The 17399-nt window shown below is 39.3% G+C and overlaps 1 protein-coding gene across 4 annotated transcripts in view; it reads right to left on the reverse strand.

Annotated features, from left to right (window-relative positions):
* DST (dystonin) overlaps positions 1-17399 on the reverse strand; it is a 1528317-nt gene that overhangs the window by 646052 nt on the left and 864866 nt on the right. For all 4 annotated transcript variants that reach the window (XM_086926448.1, XM_086926449.1, XM_086926451.1 and 1 more), the window contains 2 exons: positions 11688-11881; positions 8030-8192 (listed from right to left, as the gene is read on the reverse strand). In XM_086926448.1, coding sequence (XP_086782574.1) covers positions 8030-8192; positions 11688-11881 — 357 coding nt within the window. The remainder of the gene's footprint in view (positions 1-8029; positions 8193-11687; positions 11882-17399) is intronic.

The raw sequence follows: 17399 nt of genomic DNA on the forward strand, positions 1-17399 counted from the left end.
ATTTAAATGTAACTAAATATGTAAACCGCATGCTATGATTTCCTAAAATGATTTCACCATAAGGCTTTACCTTGTATGTGATATATTTGTTCCGAGCAGCATGCTGCTGTTGATGGATGAGCTGCTAATTGAATTACAGCTCTAGTCAATCTGGTGATATCCCATTAACAACATCCCCGTAATCAAACATCATTAATACCACTACACACAAGAGTTTCTAACTATTTTCCCATCCTGCCCTTCCACTACCATAGTTCAATACTCTTCAGCTAAGTCTACAAATCCTTGTGGAAGACTTGTGCTGTCCATTATAGCAGCATCCAAAAAAGGACTTTAAAGGGAAAGAAATCAAAAGTGGGTCAGAAAAGAGTGAAATCTGAAAATGGGACACTAGGATCACCCATTAAAGAGAAAACAGAATTGAGTGCAAAACAAAATATGTATCTGCAATGCCTCACCTCTTTTCATGACCTCACCTCACCGCTGAGGAAAGACTTTGGATGTCTCTCACTTTGATTAACAGAAGCAGAAACAAGAATTAGCAGGGTCAATGATGAGATGAAGGATATCAGCAGAAAGCAAACCTCATGTCTCGGAAATTATAGTCTTTAGAAAGGGGAATTACTGATTAGGAGGACAGGAATAGAATAGGTATCTTGATGATTGTTTGTCTACCTAAGAACCCTGAGAAAAATGGGACTACATATGATGTTTTACTAGACGCTTAGATCCCATAAGTGTTGAGGATATCTTTCTTGAAAGACCCTGAAACTGAGAGGGCTCATAGATTCCCACTATACTGATGTTAAATTTGATACTGCTCCAAGACACTCTCTACAATCTGGGATCCTTAAAATGAGTAACTTGCTTAACCCTTCTTCTACACCTGCATGCTGGACCTATGCACTGTGATCCACCTCCTAACGACAGCCACATCTCCCAATAACATGCCTGGACATATGAATCACTACAGCTACCACTAACATTCATCCTTTAGTACGGTGCCCTGACGGGAGTTTTGCTTAGATCTATGAGGCCTTAAGGATGCTGAAGTTCCAACCCATGGCTTTTTTGTACTCCTTTAACTGCTGCTGAATTGCCTCTATCTGCAGCTGCTTCACCAATGGATCCAGAAAATCAGGTTTCATCAGAACCAGTTGTAGAATCGGTTCCCAACTAGGAGATCTGGACAGAGACAAAGAGGCGCCCTGACAGTCACCTAACTTCTCTGGAAAAGATTGGTGAGATGGAGAAGAATCCCACTTCATCTTCTTGTGTTTCTTCTGGGACATTTGTGTACATGATGACTTCGAATATGAAGAGAATGATTTGCAAGAACGGACTTCAGAGCCGGAGAGGGTTAGCACCCTCAACTTCAACTGGAAAAGGGTCTTGCATGCCTTCTTTTGGTGTTCAGCAACATAGTATGGCTTCATGCTCCCGGATCACCTTTGGGTTGGCCCGAATACTTTTGACACAAACGTTGGAGTCATGTGGAGACCGTAAATGCCAGAGACATCTCAGGGGGTCAGTCACTGACACCAGTCCCTAAAAGGCTTAAATCCTGTAGTTTCTGGTGCGGACAGGTTCATTGCACACTGGAAACAGAATTTTGGAAGAAAATATTTCCCTGAGACAAAGTAACAGTTTGAGAGCGTAGAATGAAAGGAACTGATGCCAGAGCGCAGAAGTGGTACTTATATGTAGCTTCAATTGCAACACAGAGCCACACAATTCCACTTGCTGGCGGACAGGAGCAATGCTGACAAAAATCTATGGATTCAGTCTGGCCCGAGGGGTGGAGGGGGTGTATTCACAAAGTGAGGAATTTACAGTTAGAAGTATCCATCAGAAAGAATACATGCTAGATAACAAGTAGCTAACTCCTAAAATAGAGAACCCTATAATAGAATCTATAGAACCCAAGAAGGCAATACTTGCATTTCCACAGAACTACGAATTGACATTTTAACTGGTAGGCAAACATTACGGTGGCTGAATGAAGAGGTCTTGATAGACCCAAATTCAAGGGTACCAAATCTTAAATTCTATGAGGAATTATTTCATTGACTATATCAACAGTAACTCTTATGCAGACCTTATTTGGGATGCAATAATAAGAGCCATAACTGGCAAAAAAGCTTAATAAATAAATAATGCAAAACTAGACACCTAAAAAAAAGAAGTTAATTCGCAAATATGAATATAGTAAAATCACGAGTGAAAGATCACACGCAAGGAACGCTAAGCTAAGCTTAAAGCAAGATAAAATAGTGACAGAAACAAAGATGGACAAATGTTAGGTAACCATCTCCAATTTAGTGACAATAGTTCTGACATTGCAGGTATGAAAGAAAAGGCAGGTTGAAAAACAACCAACACAAAAGAATGAACTGCTTTCAACAATTTTATACTAACTTATAATAGTCTAGTATCAACTAAAACATGCCAGCAATACTTACTCCATTTTTAATTTATCTTTCTGTGACACTTGAATAAAATTGATCTTAAACAAATGGACCAGCAAAACTGAGAACCCCACAGTGATTAACAGGTAACCTCCAGGCCAAGATGGGTACCAAGTACGTTTTAACAAATGCTGCCACAATGAGTTGTTGATACACTTGAAAATCTTCTTCCATCACTTCACTAACACCATTGTAATCAAAGGCTCAGCAGCAGAAGTTCCAATTGTTGTGCTACACAAGGAGGGTACAGATCATCTTCAAACAAAGAACTACACATTAATCTCATGAGTCAATGTAGAGTGCAAAATATACACCACAATGTTAGCTACTAGACTAGTAAATATCCTACCGTCAATAATTCATGCTACACAAACAGGATTTGTAAAAGGAAGGCCATTGAGCGACAACATAAGATTGTTCAGCCATGTACTGGAAAAGTAAAACCTTTTTAGAAGAATCCAGGAGCCACAGAGGAAATAAAAATTATTGGCCGATTCATGAATTCCTAAATTCATAAAATGTTTGGAGAGATTGGAGACCATTAAAATGACTTAAAATAACGATATTACTAGCATAGCCCCTTTACAAGTGTGGATGAGCTTCTTCAAATCAATTGACAGACTTATTTCAGACTTTATTTTAAAAGGCAAAAAGCAAAGATTTCTCTCCAAAAACGCTTAACACCTAAATCGCTGAGTGGGTTATTTCCTGCAAGACACAATATACTCTGGCTACACAATGGGATGTCTGGATTAACCGCCTGCCCACAAATAGAACATGATCTTCCCAAGCCACTCAGACCTCTGACCACCCTTACCTCCCACAGTATCAAAGTACTCCACTCCTATATGAAAATAAAACATATACCTCAACACTGAAATACCTTGAACAAAACTAAACATTAACATTTCTGGCTCTACTGTGACGGCACTATGGAGCAATCCTAAGATTTGAATAGCGAGCAAGATACTGTTTTGAGAGGAATGGGCATAAAAAGGAATAATATTCATTGGAGACTTAGGAAGCAGCAAAGTTCAATTGGGCAGATTTACATTTTTAACATGGGAAAGTGATGCAAAAGTGGCGCAAGGGGCTTGTAAATCTGCCCCAATGTATTTTCCTATGCAGCAACAGAAATGTAACTTATCCAAAATAGATTTTTATTAATGTCTCAGACTCAACATAGTACTTAGCATATTAAGTGCAGTAAACTTCCTGGGCATTTTACTGTGCAAACCAAGCTCTCTATAAAGGGCCATGCAGCTGCTAAAACATGACTCACTCATGAGCAGTAAATCAAAATATATTATGAAGGCAGAAATAAAATGGAATGAGACTGGAGCAAACCTCTCAACCATTCTCGTAGAATTTATAGTTAAAAACATGGAAATCGTCTGAGGCTGTTAAGATTGCTTCCTATTTATCCTAGTGAAAATTCAGATTTATTTTTAAATCCTTTTAAACTTTTTTAACTAAATCTACTGAATTTGGATGTAAACTGAAACTGTATGAAGCAGCTAATGATGGGGAAAATATGCTTTTCAGCTGTAAATTTACAAGACAGTTCTGAAAATATATCAAAAAGTCTATCAGTAAATAATTCCACCAAAACATATCTTTAGATTGCATAAATGTGGTTCTAGGTGGTTGCAGTATTAAGCACTTTCTGATTTTAAACACTTCAGATCTTTATCTCTGGGACCTTCTCTAAAATGTAGGTACCAATGTTATCCTGTGTGAATGGAATAGCTCCAAATATTGGTCTTAAAACACATGGTGGGCCTGGGTTAGCCTCAAAACTGTATTTACTAATACTTTTAGATTGAACTCACCAAGACAGCTTTGGCCTAAACTTGATTTGTAAGGCAAAAGTCCCCTCATTCAAATACTAGACAAATAATCAAGTTCTTTCAGCAGATGTCAAAGATCCCACATTTTTGTAATGTATAGACCCATTTCTTAAAACTACGTATAGATGGATAAGGCAAGGCTTTCATCCACTGTCTTTCTCTTCTTGTTTCTTTCTTATATCTATTGCTATCTCCTTTTGTTCAAGTCTCCTCAGCTTTACATGGGTCTCTTCAGTGATTTTATGGAACTGGTAAACAATAGGAGGCATTTAAAGATTAGTGCCCTTATGATGATCACATTTGGACTACCAAAATATCTAACGACACCACTGAATAAATGTCATAGTCTGAAAAGATTATTAGGGTTAGGGGTGTAGGGTTGAGGATTAGGGTTTAAAGTTCACAAATTAAGAAATGGGGTTAGAGATTAAAGATTGAAGGGGTAAAGTTATAGGTACGGGGTATGTTCCTAGAGATTAAGGGGTTAATGTGTTAAGAGTTTAAGATATTCGGTTATGGTTTTGGGCTAGAGGTTTAAAGGTTTAGGTCTTAAGGGCATAGAGTATAGGGTTAAGGTTTCGGGCTTTGAGGTATAGATGGCATGCATAAGTGGTTAGGGTTGGGATAAAGCTATACGGTAAGAGGTTTCGTTAAACATTTCGGTGCAGGGTTGGAGGTATGTGACCTACAAGTTAAGATTATAAATTAAATGCACAGGTGATAAGGTTGAAGGGTTAATGATACATGCTTGATGGTTCAAGGTATAAAGTTAAGGGGTTAGACAAAGGGTTAACCACTATGATTACGTCTGTTTAGTGTCACTGTTGGAAATACGTTTAAGGTGTGCTGATGATTGCTACAGTTATTTTTAGTCTATCAGTTCAAAATGGAAAAAACAAAAAGTGTTGTTTTTCACAGTAACAATGCCCATAATCTGGTTTAATTTAACACATTACACGTTTGGAGTGTTGAAAATGAACTGATGCTATTTCTCGGTGAAAAAACTGAATTAACACGGTGCAACCCGATATAGGCAGGGGTGAAGGTATGAAGGTAAAGGAAAGTGGAACTTTACTGGAATACAAGTAGAGGTGAATATACTACAATATTAGCAAGGCTACACAGGCTAGTGTGTAGGGAAGCATATAAGCAATTGGGCATAGTTAGTGATGGGCTTAAAGGGGTATGGGAATAAGCAAGGATAGTAGTGCATAGGTATGGGAAAAGGTGCTATGGTATAACTAGGGCAAGAGGGCTAAGATAAAGAAAAAAACTATTTAAAGATGAAGGGAATCAGAACCAACTTGGATAAAGGAAGGTGAATGATGAGAAGAGTAGAGTAGAGAAAAGATGGGAGGGGCTTAGGGAGCCCCATGCAAACAACATAAACAAAGGGTACATAGGGAGGAGGTGAAAAAGAGATAAAGGTGAGCTTACCCCCAAACAAGGAACTTAAACGATCTAGTAATAAGAGAGGTGCAGGGATTTTTTTTCCAAATAAAGGGCATGCTCTAGGATGGATCCAGCTACTCCTTTGAAATTTATGGAAATAGGTTTGTGGAAAAAGGTTTTGCATAACAGCTGATCCAGGTGTACGCTGCTCCATATTTTTAAGAATCTTCAACCCTAGTGAGCGCTGTTATGTTATCACATTTATGAAATAAAACCACATTTAAAAGTCCATGCACTGTAATGAAACACTAAGACACAGACATTGAGTAGCACACATCTATGAGACATCACATCCTAGGGTACAATAGGGCAGCAATAAAAGTGTACTGTGTGGTACCAGAGAACTACACTGTTCACTGTGCGTGGAATTTAAATTGTAGACAGCTAACATAAAGATTAGACTGACAGCAGTCTAGTCATGATGACGGTTGGAGCCTATGTTTCCCACTGTGATAAAATATTAGCTGATGCCACCATTATTTTCAATAATTTTGTGCACTGTGCCAAATAAATTGTAATGCTTGATATTTTCTGAAAACACAGGGTGCTCACAAAAGGTTAGGATCAATTCACCATTCATTTTTCTAAAACTGTTTTCTTCTAGAGTATCAGTCATCTTAACAAAACCACAACAAAAGCATCATATTTCGTTTATGTCTCTGTAGTATGTCCAGAGTGAGCAATATTAGCAGACTGAATAAATACCTGCTAAAGAAGAGTCTGCCCTACTCCTAGGGTGGCAAAACAGCATTCCGCTCACGAGTGCTCTTAGAAAGATACTGGAAGATTTGTATGATTGAGGAAAAGAAGGTACCTAAACAACGTGAGCACTGAGCCCTTCATGGCGGCGTGAAACTGTGAGATCTCCTTACTGCAAAGAATCCCCTCGCTTCTCTTCACTTACAGCCAGGACGAGCTGATTAGAGGACTAGTGATGTCCTGCTTAGGTTATTGAAACATTGTTTAAAACCGGTTCAGAAAGAGACACATCAAAAGCCTCCAAAGCCTCCAAAATCAAGTGTTCAAAATGTGACTGAGCCTAAAGCAGTGCAACAAGATTAAACATGCATTAAAAGCACTCTTCTGGCTCCTATGATGAACGTTTAAATTACTTAGTACAATCCACAATAGTTACTGGAGTAGAGAGATGGAATTCCTAGTGGGATGACCACCTACAATGTGCCAAAAAGAAATCTACAGTCATCAGGGCTGAACCTTATCTCCCAATGTGCCTTAAGATAGAATAAACATGAAGGCAGCTGTCTCGTCTGAAAGGGAGATTACTTATATCATTGTGAAGGTAAGTAACAAAGCCATTACAGCCATTTTCCAGGAACTAGTAATCTATGTTGAAGTGAATAGTAGGAGGGGATGGGTTGCAACATAACCTCATCAAAGAGAATCAACGTGCTTCTGTCCTCACCTTTTTGAGCACTGATGGTGGGCAGCCATCCACGAACAAGAAATAGACAATCACTGGATGCTTGGTATGTGGGTCACTTGGAGTATGCATCCGATGTAATTTTTAGCTGACTGTTTTCTTTAACCATAGTATTGTCTTGTTCTGCAGAGCACAAATATGTCCTAGCTCATCTACATCTTTAGTTTGATCACCACCGCATGGAACTTGACAACAAACAATTTACATTCCTATTAATGTACCCATCCATCACTCAGGATTACATTTGTTCCAAATGGCATTGCTTCCTTCCCTATACATGATATGGTGTTATTTGTAGAACAATGTAAGAATAATAAGGGTCACTAGAGACATATTTCAAACATTAATGCTAGATTCATGCAGTGGGTACTCCAAACGTATTGTTCTCAGTGGGAGCCCTGAAAGGTATCATTCCCAAACTAAGCAAAACGGTACTAGAACTTATGTGCTGCTAACCAAACTAACTAAAACTGATGTTATTTGATCAAAGATAAATGCCTTTACCACAATTCTCTATAAGCTCTGAATTCAAAGTTGCACAGGGCAACATCACATTGGGAAGCTGCTATTTTGAACAATCTTCATTATGAATTGAGTGACGACTGAGACCATATTTTCACATTTTCAGATCTGCACGAAACACAACTGAAGGGTAGTTGGATAGTAATGCCAGCCCATCTGAAGATAACCAACAACATTTATCAATGTGGATGTGCACTACTCTTAAGGGCTTGTGAGAGAGGAGCATTTACTACTTTTATTTTGGTACATATTTGCCAGGATTGATCTAATATCACGACTAACACTTTGTCAAGTACCTTCTGCTGGTGTAACTGTTTTGCCAGAGCTTTGCTGTTCTCAGGTTGACTTTCCTGCAGTCTTTTCTGGGTTTCTTCTACTTGTGTAATCCAGTTGTCCAGTGCCACATATGATTCTTTGTAGTACTTCAATGATTTTCCAATACCATCTAAGTCACGTAACCTAGTATAATGTGAGAAAAATATTTATTTGTGAATGGATGGCTGGAAATGCAATAGAAAATAAGAAACAAAATTGAAGAAAGAACATGAACATATAAAGGCAGAGAATACATCTATAAAAACGAAAGTATGTCTGTTTGTCCTTTATGCATTACTACACCATTCATCCGATCGGCATGAAACTTTGGGAAATTGTTGAGTACACTCCCGCGAAGGTTTCTGGCACAAAATCTTTTTTTTTATATTATAATTTTTAAAAAAAATGTTAAAAGTTGTTGAGTACACTCCCGCAAAGGTTTCTGGCAAAAAAAAAAAAAAAGAACAATTTGTTAAATATCGGCCCCCGGCCCCCCAGGGCCGTTTACAGTTTCCGGTGTGACTCGCTTTTGCAATGACCATCAACAAAGCACAAGAACAATCGCTGCAAGTGTGTGGACTAGATTTGGAGAATCCGTGCTTCTCACATGGACAACTGTATGTGGCCAGCTCATGCATCGGAAAACCTTCTGATTTATTAGTGTACGCACCAGCCGGAAAAACAAAAAATACTGTGTATCCACAAGCACTCGAATAAATAAACAGAATTAAAACAACACTTTAAAATGTTTTCCATATTAAAATGAATAAGTTTCAATAAAAATGACACAATGTAAATTAAATCTTATCATAAAAAGTTTCCTTAAATTCAGCAACGAGCGATGGGTAAGCTAGTCCAAAATAAGTGTGCTTTTAAGCTAGTAGTGAACCAGTTCAAAATGCATACAACATAATTTTGCTTTTTTGTTCCTGTAAAGAATTCATGATAGTTGAAGGTACTTCCAATTTTGAATGCTTCTGCTTTCTCTAGCTCACTTGCAATAGCAGTCCAAAGAACCTTTACTGGGGCTTCAAGCTAATTTTTCATTGGCTACTTCAAACATTTTCACACCATAAGTAAATTTGAATGCATTAGCACATCACTGCCCCAGATCCGAATTAGATTTTCAAATTCTTGGTGGCTGAAATTGACAATCGAAAAAGGCGGTGCAGCAAGAAAGAGTTTTTCGCAGGTTGTGGTGCTGATTGAACATCAAACATCCAACCATTACCTTTTTTGCACGAGAAGCATACATCGTACATTTAAATGAAAAATCATGGAAGTTGTTTTCTAATTTAATATTTTAAAGGCGACCAAAAACCCTGCGGATTTAATCAAGCAATGAAGACAAATATTTGACTGACTCCTCAGTAATATTGTTCAAACCATATTTTATGTAAGTTTTAACTATGACAAATCAACCTCCAGGACCAAAACAGACTTTATGCCAGCAGGGGCATAAAGCAGTCCTGCAATGCAAGAGAGGGAGTAAGGGCAACCTGTCTGGGGGCCGCCATTCAGTTCAAATTCAATTGATTATTGTAAGATGTGGTAGACCTAGGGGTACCTCTTCATATCCTGCTGCGGGGGCCCTATCACTTTGAGTGGGCACAGTGTCAAAGGTGGTGCTTTCAAAAACTTATGAAATGATTAAATAAATAGCTTAACAGCAGATAAGTGTGAATACATTGCACTCCTAACTGTGCTCGTATATGGTACATACATTGTGGTCTACCACAGAAAGTGGAAAGCTTGCATTTTCATGGCTCTGCTTTCTCAGATAACACTGTTTGCTTTGGTGACCCAGGCAACTATGTCTCTGTCGATCTCTAGCTTGACTTACAAAATCCAATTTCTATGTCAGGACTCGGACGTGCAGATTATACTTTCTCTTCCTTTTATTTTGCTCAGCAGACTTATGAAAACAATATATTTCGTTCAACGACTATAAATCTCAGGAGTCTTTGCGATAGTTCAACAACACAACAATAGAGTCAGTCCTATATATCCAGTATCAAGGAAAAGCACGTCCTCTTTCTTCGCTGCTCAGTAGCCAGATACGTGCTTTTCCTTCATATTGGATGTTTTTGTCTAATTAATAATTATTTTAATAACCTAGTAGTTTATGCATGGGGTCATTCTTACTCCTTTGACTAATTAATACTGTGGTTCATACTTTGGTGTGTAGGAGTGGGGTTCTCTTTCCCCGATAGGAATATTTCCCCTGATGTGGTGAGTGCGTTATCCCCTAGAGGCCCTGGGCAGTGGTCAATGTTAGACGCGCTGGGGTGATAGCGAAGCCATTCGTGTGTTTCTAAAGGCCTCACTGCGAGATGCTCGACTGGTGAAAGACGGGAGGCGAGATCCTCCTACGGATAAAAGAGGTGCCCCAAGAGTAAAGGCAAGGCTACGACTAAAGGTCATCATTTCAGAAGCCTATACCTTGTTGGATGCCTTTGAAAGGCTCTACCAGGCCTTCCTGAAAAGGCGCCTGGACACTCTCAGGAAGATTCCTAGCCTGGTTATACCAGTAAAGACGATTCCTGCTCCCATCAATGAACAGATGATAATACAGAGAAAGAGTCAGATAACCCTGATAAGGACTCGCACGTTGAACCAGGTCTAGGTCTAGGTGCTCTGCCAGGTCCGCAACAGCGAGACTGGAGAACTCACCTGGCTCTCACCCAAGGTATATGATACCTTATAATTTGCATTCTAACAACCATGCACCAGGCCTGGTACACTGGACAAGGACGTCACAGAGCTCCAAGCCTTATCAGTGGTAGGACCAAGCTATATAAATACTCAATATGATACAATGGCTGAACTCAAAGTTCATAATTTGCAAATGTGGGTTTAGTGCAAAGTAAATATTGTAGTACCACAACCCGTGCCTGAAACCCTAGACAACAAGGATCCTTTGCCTAAGCACATATTTAAAGTGTTGGCAAACATAAGCAACACACTGCTTTCTAACGCAAAACCCCCTATGAAACATCTTGTTGATTTGGACTTCTCCACATGCTTGGAGTTTAGTCAATGTCCAAGAGTAGTTCAATGGGCTTACACATGAAACCAATGCCAGGAAATTTTTTGTATCCTCACATAATCCCTTTACTACCGCACTATGACTCACCTTGCTTAGAATTTTCACTTCTTGCCAATCCACTCTAAAGCAGAACAGCCGAATTGGATACCTGAGCCTAAACCAAATCACTTTTGTCACTTAATGTGACATGCACTTTTTGTGGACAGCTTCACAGGCACAATTGTGCAAGGGTCAAACAGTAAGACAAAAAGTAGAACTGTGCACAACCAGATAATGGAGGAACCAAGCTGACAGGATAGACAAGTAAGTGTCCTTTCTGTCGTTCGATTTTTTTTATTCCATTTGAATGAAACAGATTTAGGTTTACATGCTAGTCAACTCATCAAGAGAAGAGAGGAAGCAATTAGCATAATACAAAAGACTGAGTAAAATTGCACAATAGAATGAACTTTCTTTACATCTAATAAAACCTATTTACTGGAAGAATCAAAACAGTCATAACTTCAGTTCCTACCCACTTCAACCTCTGCATTCTTGTGATCATTTCCATAAAAAATATGTGTTCATCTGCTGGATAGAGCAGAGCTCACCTGCTGTCAATCTGACTGTGCACATTTTGCCACCTTTCAGCCAGCTGATCCGCCTTTTCCTTGTGCCAGTCAAAGTCAAGATCACGTTCCTTGTGCGTCTTAAACATCTGATCACTAATTGCTTTGGCTTTCTGCAGCTCATCCTCCAAGGCGTGAAATACCTCTCTTTTTTCATCTACTTCCGACCTCCAAAGCTAAAATACAATAGAACAAGGATGATTAGAAAATACATGTGTTATAAAAATGTGTACATACAAGCCTAAAGTTTTTTTAAGAAGAGGTAAATTGTTATATCGTGCATGCACTTATTTGGCTGTTAGCATGCATTAAATATATTATATTTTACAAAGGAAATAAATATAGATGTGTCATAGTGCTTATTTTGGGAATTTGGAGTTTAATTTATCAACCACACTTTTGTCAGGAGCGTTTGGGTTCTGAAGCACGTTTAAAAGAAACAAATTGGGATACAATACAAATCGCTGGTTGGAAATTACCAGAAAACAATGGGCAACAATATTACTACTTTTCTAGAGAGGAAAATGAAAGGGAATGGAACAAATTCTGACAAAAAGAAAATCAGAATAAAAAACAACAGTGGTAAAGTAGCAAAAGGCCAGTAGGTTATCAGTACTAGAGAGACTGCATGGCTGGTTGTCAAAATTGTTTAGTCTTAAATTTATAGTGCCATATTGGTCATATTACCTACACTAGGGAAATACTTTGGGGGAAGGCCGTCACTTTTCATCAAGTACACATTTCTGCTTATTGTCTAGAGATAGTAATGAGTGAGAAAAAAGAGTCCAATGCTTAAGGGTTTCTTTCTCATCTCAACACATCATTTAAGGGTGTTTGATTGGTCTCTCGCTGCATCTTCAATATTTACCTGACTTTTTGTTAGAGTCCAATTTATCAATTTGTATCCCCCTCAATGTTTTCAGGTTGTCTCCGAGGATAAGTCGGCAGCCAGTATTTTCTTTTATGTATAAATGTTTCAAGTATTTGTGTAGCACAAACCTAGCCTAACCTAGGCAGCGGAGCGCTTGAAGCCAACATAAACTTTTCTGCACATAGCCTCCTGTAATTGATGGTGCATGGTTTCACCCATTGCACGTCCCTTTTAGTTCTTTGCATTTATTCAACATACATTCTGATGTGCGTGTTTAGGATTGCACTTACTTGAAGCATAAGCTGCATCAGTCAAGAGCTTGCAGGTTTCAGGGTGGGTTAGGAAGCGTGAAATGGCTTTCAGTAAATAAGTTAAAGGAGTGACTGAGAAGCTTCTTACAAAAGATGTTTTAAGATGCATACCATTATTTACATTTGGACACTTGGGCTTTGGTGTTAAATCTACCACGAGGTCTTATTTCCTTACTCCTGTGAATTGCATCCTTGTAGTCTGAATGCTACGTTCTCTTGGTTTACTGTTGGATAGCATCTGCTCTTTAGAGCCCTCTCTACCTAAGGTCTTGAAATCTCCTTGGTTGCATCCCTATTGGTTATCAGATCATAACATTGTAGATTTGCATATCTTGGGGGTAGCCTCCCACATCCAAGCTCCTTCCAGATTGTGAAGTCCAGCAGGGAAAGGACTTCAGTCGGTCTTACATGCCTTGTTAAATAATTTAATTTAGTGTCAGGAAGTATCCATTCAAACCCCAGCTCGGGGGTGTTGACCCCAGAAACTTGTATTGTATAGTACTACATTAAACTGTGCGAGCAGGACAAAGAAGAAACATATTTGAGGGTCTCATTTTGTGCACAGCCCCAACTTGTCTCTTTTTGCAAACATCCTCCTGCTTTGGTGAAGCAGCTTCCTTCGCTCAAAAATGTCAGCACATACATATGGGGGTTCTGCTTCACTGACCTCCTCTCCTAGTCCTCTTTTTCGCTCATTTTGTGGTTCACTGTAGACATTTCACTTTGACCACCTTGTTCTCAACCACCCGCTTCTATTTCACATCTTCATTGGTTGACATATTTCTTCATAGCAAGCATTGACAAAGCCAATAGGTTGGGTCTGGCTACTTTTACAGCTGACTGGATGGTTTTAGGGCTCGGGGCGGGCTCTGGGCTGTTTTTTAGGGCTGAAGTCCAGAATGTAGGGCTCAGGGTGGGGGGCTGGAGTGTTTTTATGGCTTTGGGCCGCTTTTAGGACTCAGGGAGGGGCGACAGGATGTTTTTAGCACTGAGGCCAGGGTTGTACTCAGGGCAGGGGGTTGGGTTTTAGGGATCAGGGCGGGGGCTAAGGTGTAACCTTAACCACAGATATGCATTTACCAATTGTGCCATTGCAACAAAGTCCATTGTAAAGGCATGAGTGGTAAAGGCATACATGATTAAGACCCGGTCGTTGTTAAGACCGTATTGTTCAGCCATTGCGTGGTTCCATCATACAACCAAATTAAACACTGGCTAAAAGCAAAAATGTTTTTGGCCATAAAAAGCACACACTACCATAGTAATTGCTAGTACTGAAGGGACCTACACTGTGTGAAGATGTGCTCCTTGTGAAAGAGCAGAATGCAGTCAATCACAATAAAGTTAGCCATTTGCTGAAGTGGGCTGACCCACTTCCCCTTACTGTATTCTGTAGTGGGCGGAAGAAATATGTGAATGACCAAAGCAAATGGATGAAGAGTACTAGATAGCACCCCCTATATTTAAGTTTATTATATACATGGGATTCTGCATTCCCTGTACTAAAAGCCGGTATCTAATTTCTTTATAATCCGGGTAATTTGACAGACTCTGTTGCCGATTATAAAGAAATCACATCAGAAGTCAACCTTAATAACTTATAAATTGAGTTCTCACGTCATAATGCCTGCTGTCAGCAGCCGAGGTGAAAGGAAGGTCAAGACGGAGAGCATAATTTAAGCAACAATTTAAATGGCAGAAACATTTTTGCTTTTCTTTCTTCTGCTCTGTTTTTCTATTTGTACAATGACAACCTGAAAGGTGAGATTATTAGCAACATGTTATTTTTTACACTCCTAAGGCAGTGTACAAAAGTTATAATCTCACTGTATGTTTCTACTTAGCATTTTTTAATGACTTGCATTAAATTGATTCTAATATCTTTTTGCAACAATTATGTAACAGCTTTTTAGAAGTAAAATTGTGCACTAGACATTCTATTATTCTATTTTTATTCTTCACGTTTGCAACCATGTTCTTTCTGATATGAAAGAGCTACCCATCAAAATCAAGGATATAAGTGGTTTGTGGGAGCGGTGTTGGTGTGACCGTGTATTATTAGGAAGAAAGTACCCCCATTATAAGGGTATTGCAAGCCACCTCGAAGGTCTCTAATCTTATAAAGGAACTCCTCTGATACTTGTACGACAGAGAGTACTTTATCCCATATCAGGCCCGGACTGGCCATAGCAGGCACGGGGCAATCCCCCGTTGCGCCGCACGGGTAGGGGCCGTTTTGGGGCCCCTGGGGGGCGTTTTTGTTACAGGGCCGTTTTTGCAGCATAGCTGCAAAATCGGCCCTGTAACAAACTCGGCCGAAAACCGGCACTGACAATGTGCTCGTCCACCCCCCCCCCTCCCCCGAGTGGGGAGGGGGGCCGGCCGAGCACTTTGCCATGGCCGGTTGTGGTTCCCACTCCGGCCCTGTCCTATATATATTTACATATATATATATATTGATATATCCACAGATCTAAAAGGATCAGGACTATTTGTGAGCATAAAATCTCACATCACTGTATCAGTTTGCCAATTTTGAACTTGGTTCTTTACCATCCAAACTGACAGTAATAAATGTATAACCCACATCATTATTGTAAGTAGCAGTATTCAGTGTAGTAGTAGCAGCAGAGGTATTAATGGTTAAATGACTAACATGTTATACAGATGAAAGGTGTAGCTAAAAATACAAAAAACTGCAAATTTGCAAAGAGGTATTTTCGTTAGGCTACCACATATTTGTGTTTTTACCATAAAATCATAACCAAAATACCATCTAATAGAAATTATGTTGCCTAAATATTGCTTAAAAAATATCACCCCATTTGAGTTAATTCAAAATGCACAACCAAAGGGGTGCTATTGTTGTAAACAATATACAGGAGCCGAAATGTCAGTCAGACAATACTTTTGCTAACAATGTTTTGAAATGCAATCACTTGTAGTTCCTTTTTTCCCGAGAAAATGCAGTGCTTTTGCTCAGCCAGCAAGCTTGAAAAAAACCTACGTGGCATGAAAAAAACAAAACCAAAAAAATGTATGCTTGCAGTCTTGCAGGATTCTGCTATTACCCCACATATTACATCACTCATGGCATGATCAATGGCATCACTGAGAACATCACTGCAACATCTGAAATTACATAACTGTTGACAAGATTGTCTTTTAAAAATGGCATTACAATAATAATAGTCAATATCAAGATGCATACTCCTTTCAGAATGTAGCCGTGGGCAGGACAGTGAGGGGATGAACACTAAAGGTAATCAGTGATTTGAGCGTGAGAAGTAATGTGTTTTGGACTAAGAAATCTGTATTACAAATAGACGTGGAGAGAGGAAAAGATCTTAGAGACAGACACATGGCTTTCCACCGAGAACATGTCTGGGGATTTTAACCGTTATAGGTACTTACATTCTGATTTATGAAATGCTCTATTGACCACTAGAAAGATAGGAAAGGTTTTGAATCAAATCAGGTAATGGTTTCAGCTGTCATACAGAGTCAAAGTATCTACCTATTTATTATTAGTAATCAGCTGTTCAAAAAATATTTGGTTCGCTGCATGTTGTTTTTACATATTGTTGCTCTTGTTATTGTTCTCTTGTATCCACTATGTGGCTTTCTAAATGGTGTCTGTGATGTTGCTCTGTTTCGTCTTCTCAACGCTCAGATGTTTCTGGCAAGTCAAGAAGGCTTGTTCAGGTCGTGGTAGGAGACAGGCAATACTGATTTACGTATGAACATCTTCCTGACCCGAAAGTGTCCAGTGCACAACACAAGGACTGACTGTAGTGCATTTTTCATGTGACTCCCAAAACACACACTTTTGGTGACTGTTACCTATGGAACATCAAGTTCCGCCTCTTACAGCACCTGCAGTCACCGTAACCTGGATGCAGGTATGCCAGGAAAGTAAACAGTTTATAAACTGAAGCAGCAGCTCATCAGCAATTCAGCAACTCTATAGCAGCAGTAGTGATGGGTGTGTGCTCCTTCTGGGTTTGTTCAGGGTTTGTTGTTAATGGCATTTTTGTAAGATCAAATAGGGGACAGAGTTGACTCTGGTGTTGACTTGATGGTTAGAAATGGCCTGCGTCTCTTCTATGTATATGGAGTTTGCTCACCCTGCTTTTTGCTGACATTGCAGGCGTTGAAAGGTGTCAGGGCCTTTGGGAGGAGGGTAGCACTACTGTTGCCTGGATGTGAGATTGTCTAATAAATATATATGTTTGAGAAGTAATTGTCTTTAGTACCATGCTTATGAGAAACATCCACCATGCATCAAATCTAAAACTTTCTCCATATGTTCCCACCCAAAACTCCTAACTTTTTAATACCATGTACAATAATTCTAGAAGAATGTTTTGTACTCAAGTAGTATAGAAAGAAATGATGTACTCAGATCTTGGTCAGAGACTCAAAAGGCAGATTTTGGTGAGTATATGTTGTGCTCTTTTTGGATATGATTTCTTGGTGATACTGTGCTTGAAGGACAGACTGCTGTCAATT

Source organism: Lissotriton vulgaris, chromosome 6, assembly GCF_964263255.1.
Source record: "Lissotriton vulgaris chromosome 6, aLisVul1.2, whole genome shotgun sequence".
Taxonomy (NCBI): domain Eukaryota; kingdom Metazoa; phylum Chordata; class Amphibia; order Caudata; family Salamandridae; genus Lissotriton; species Lissotriton vulgaris.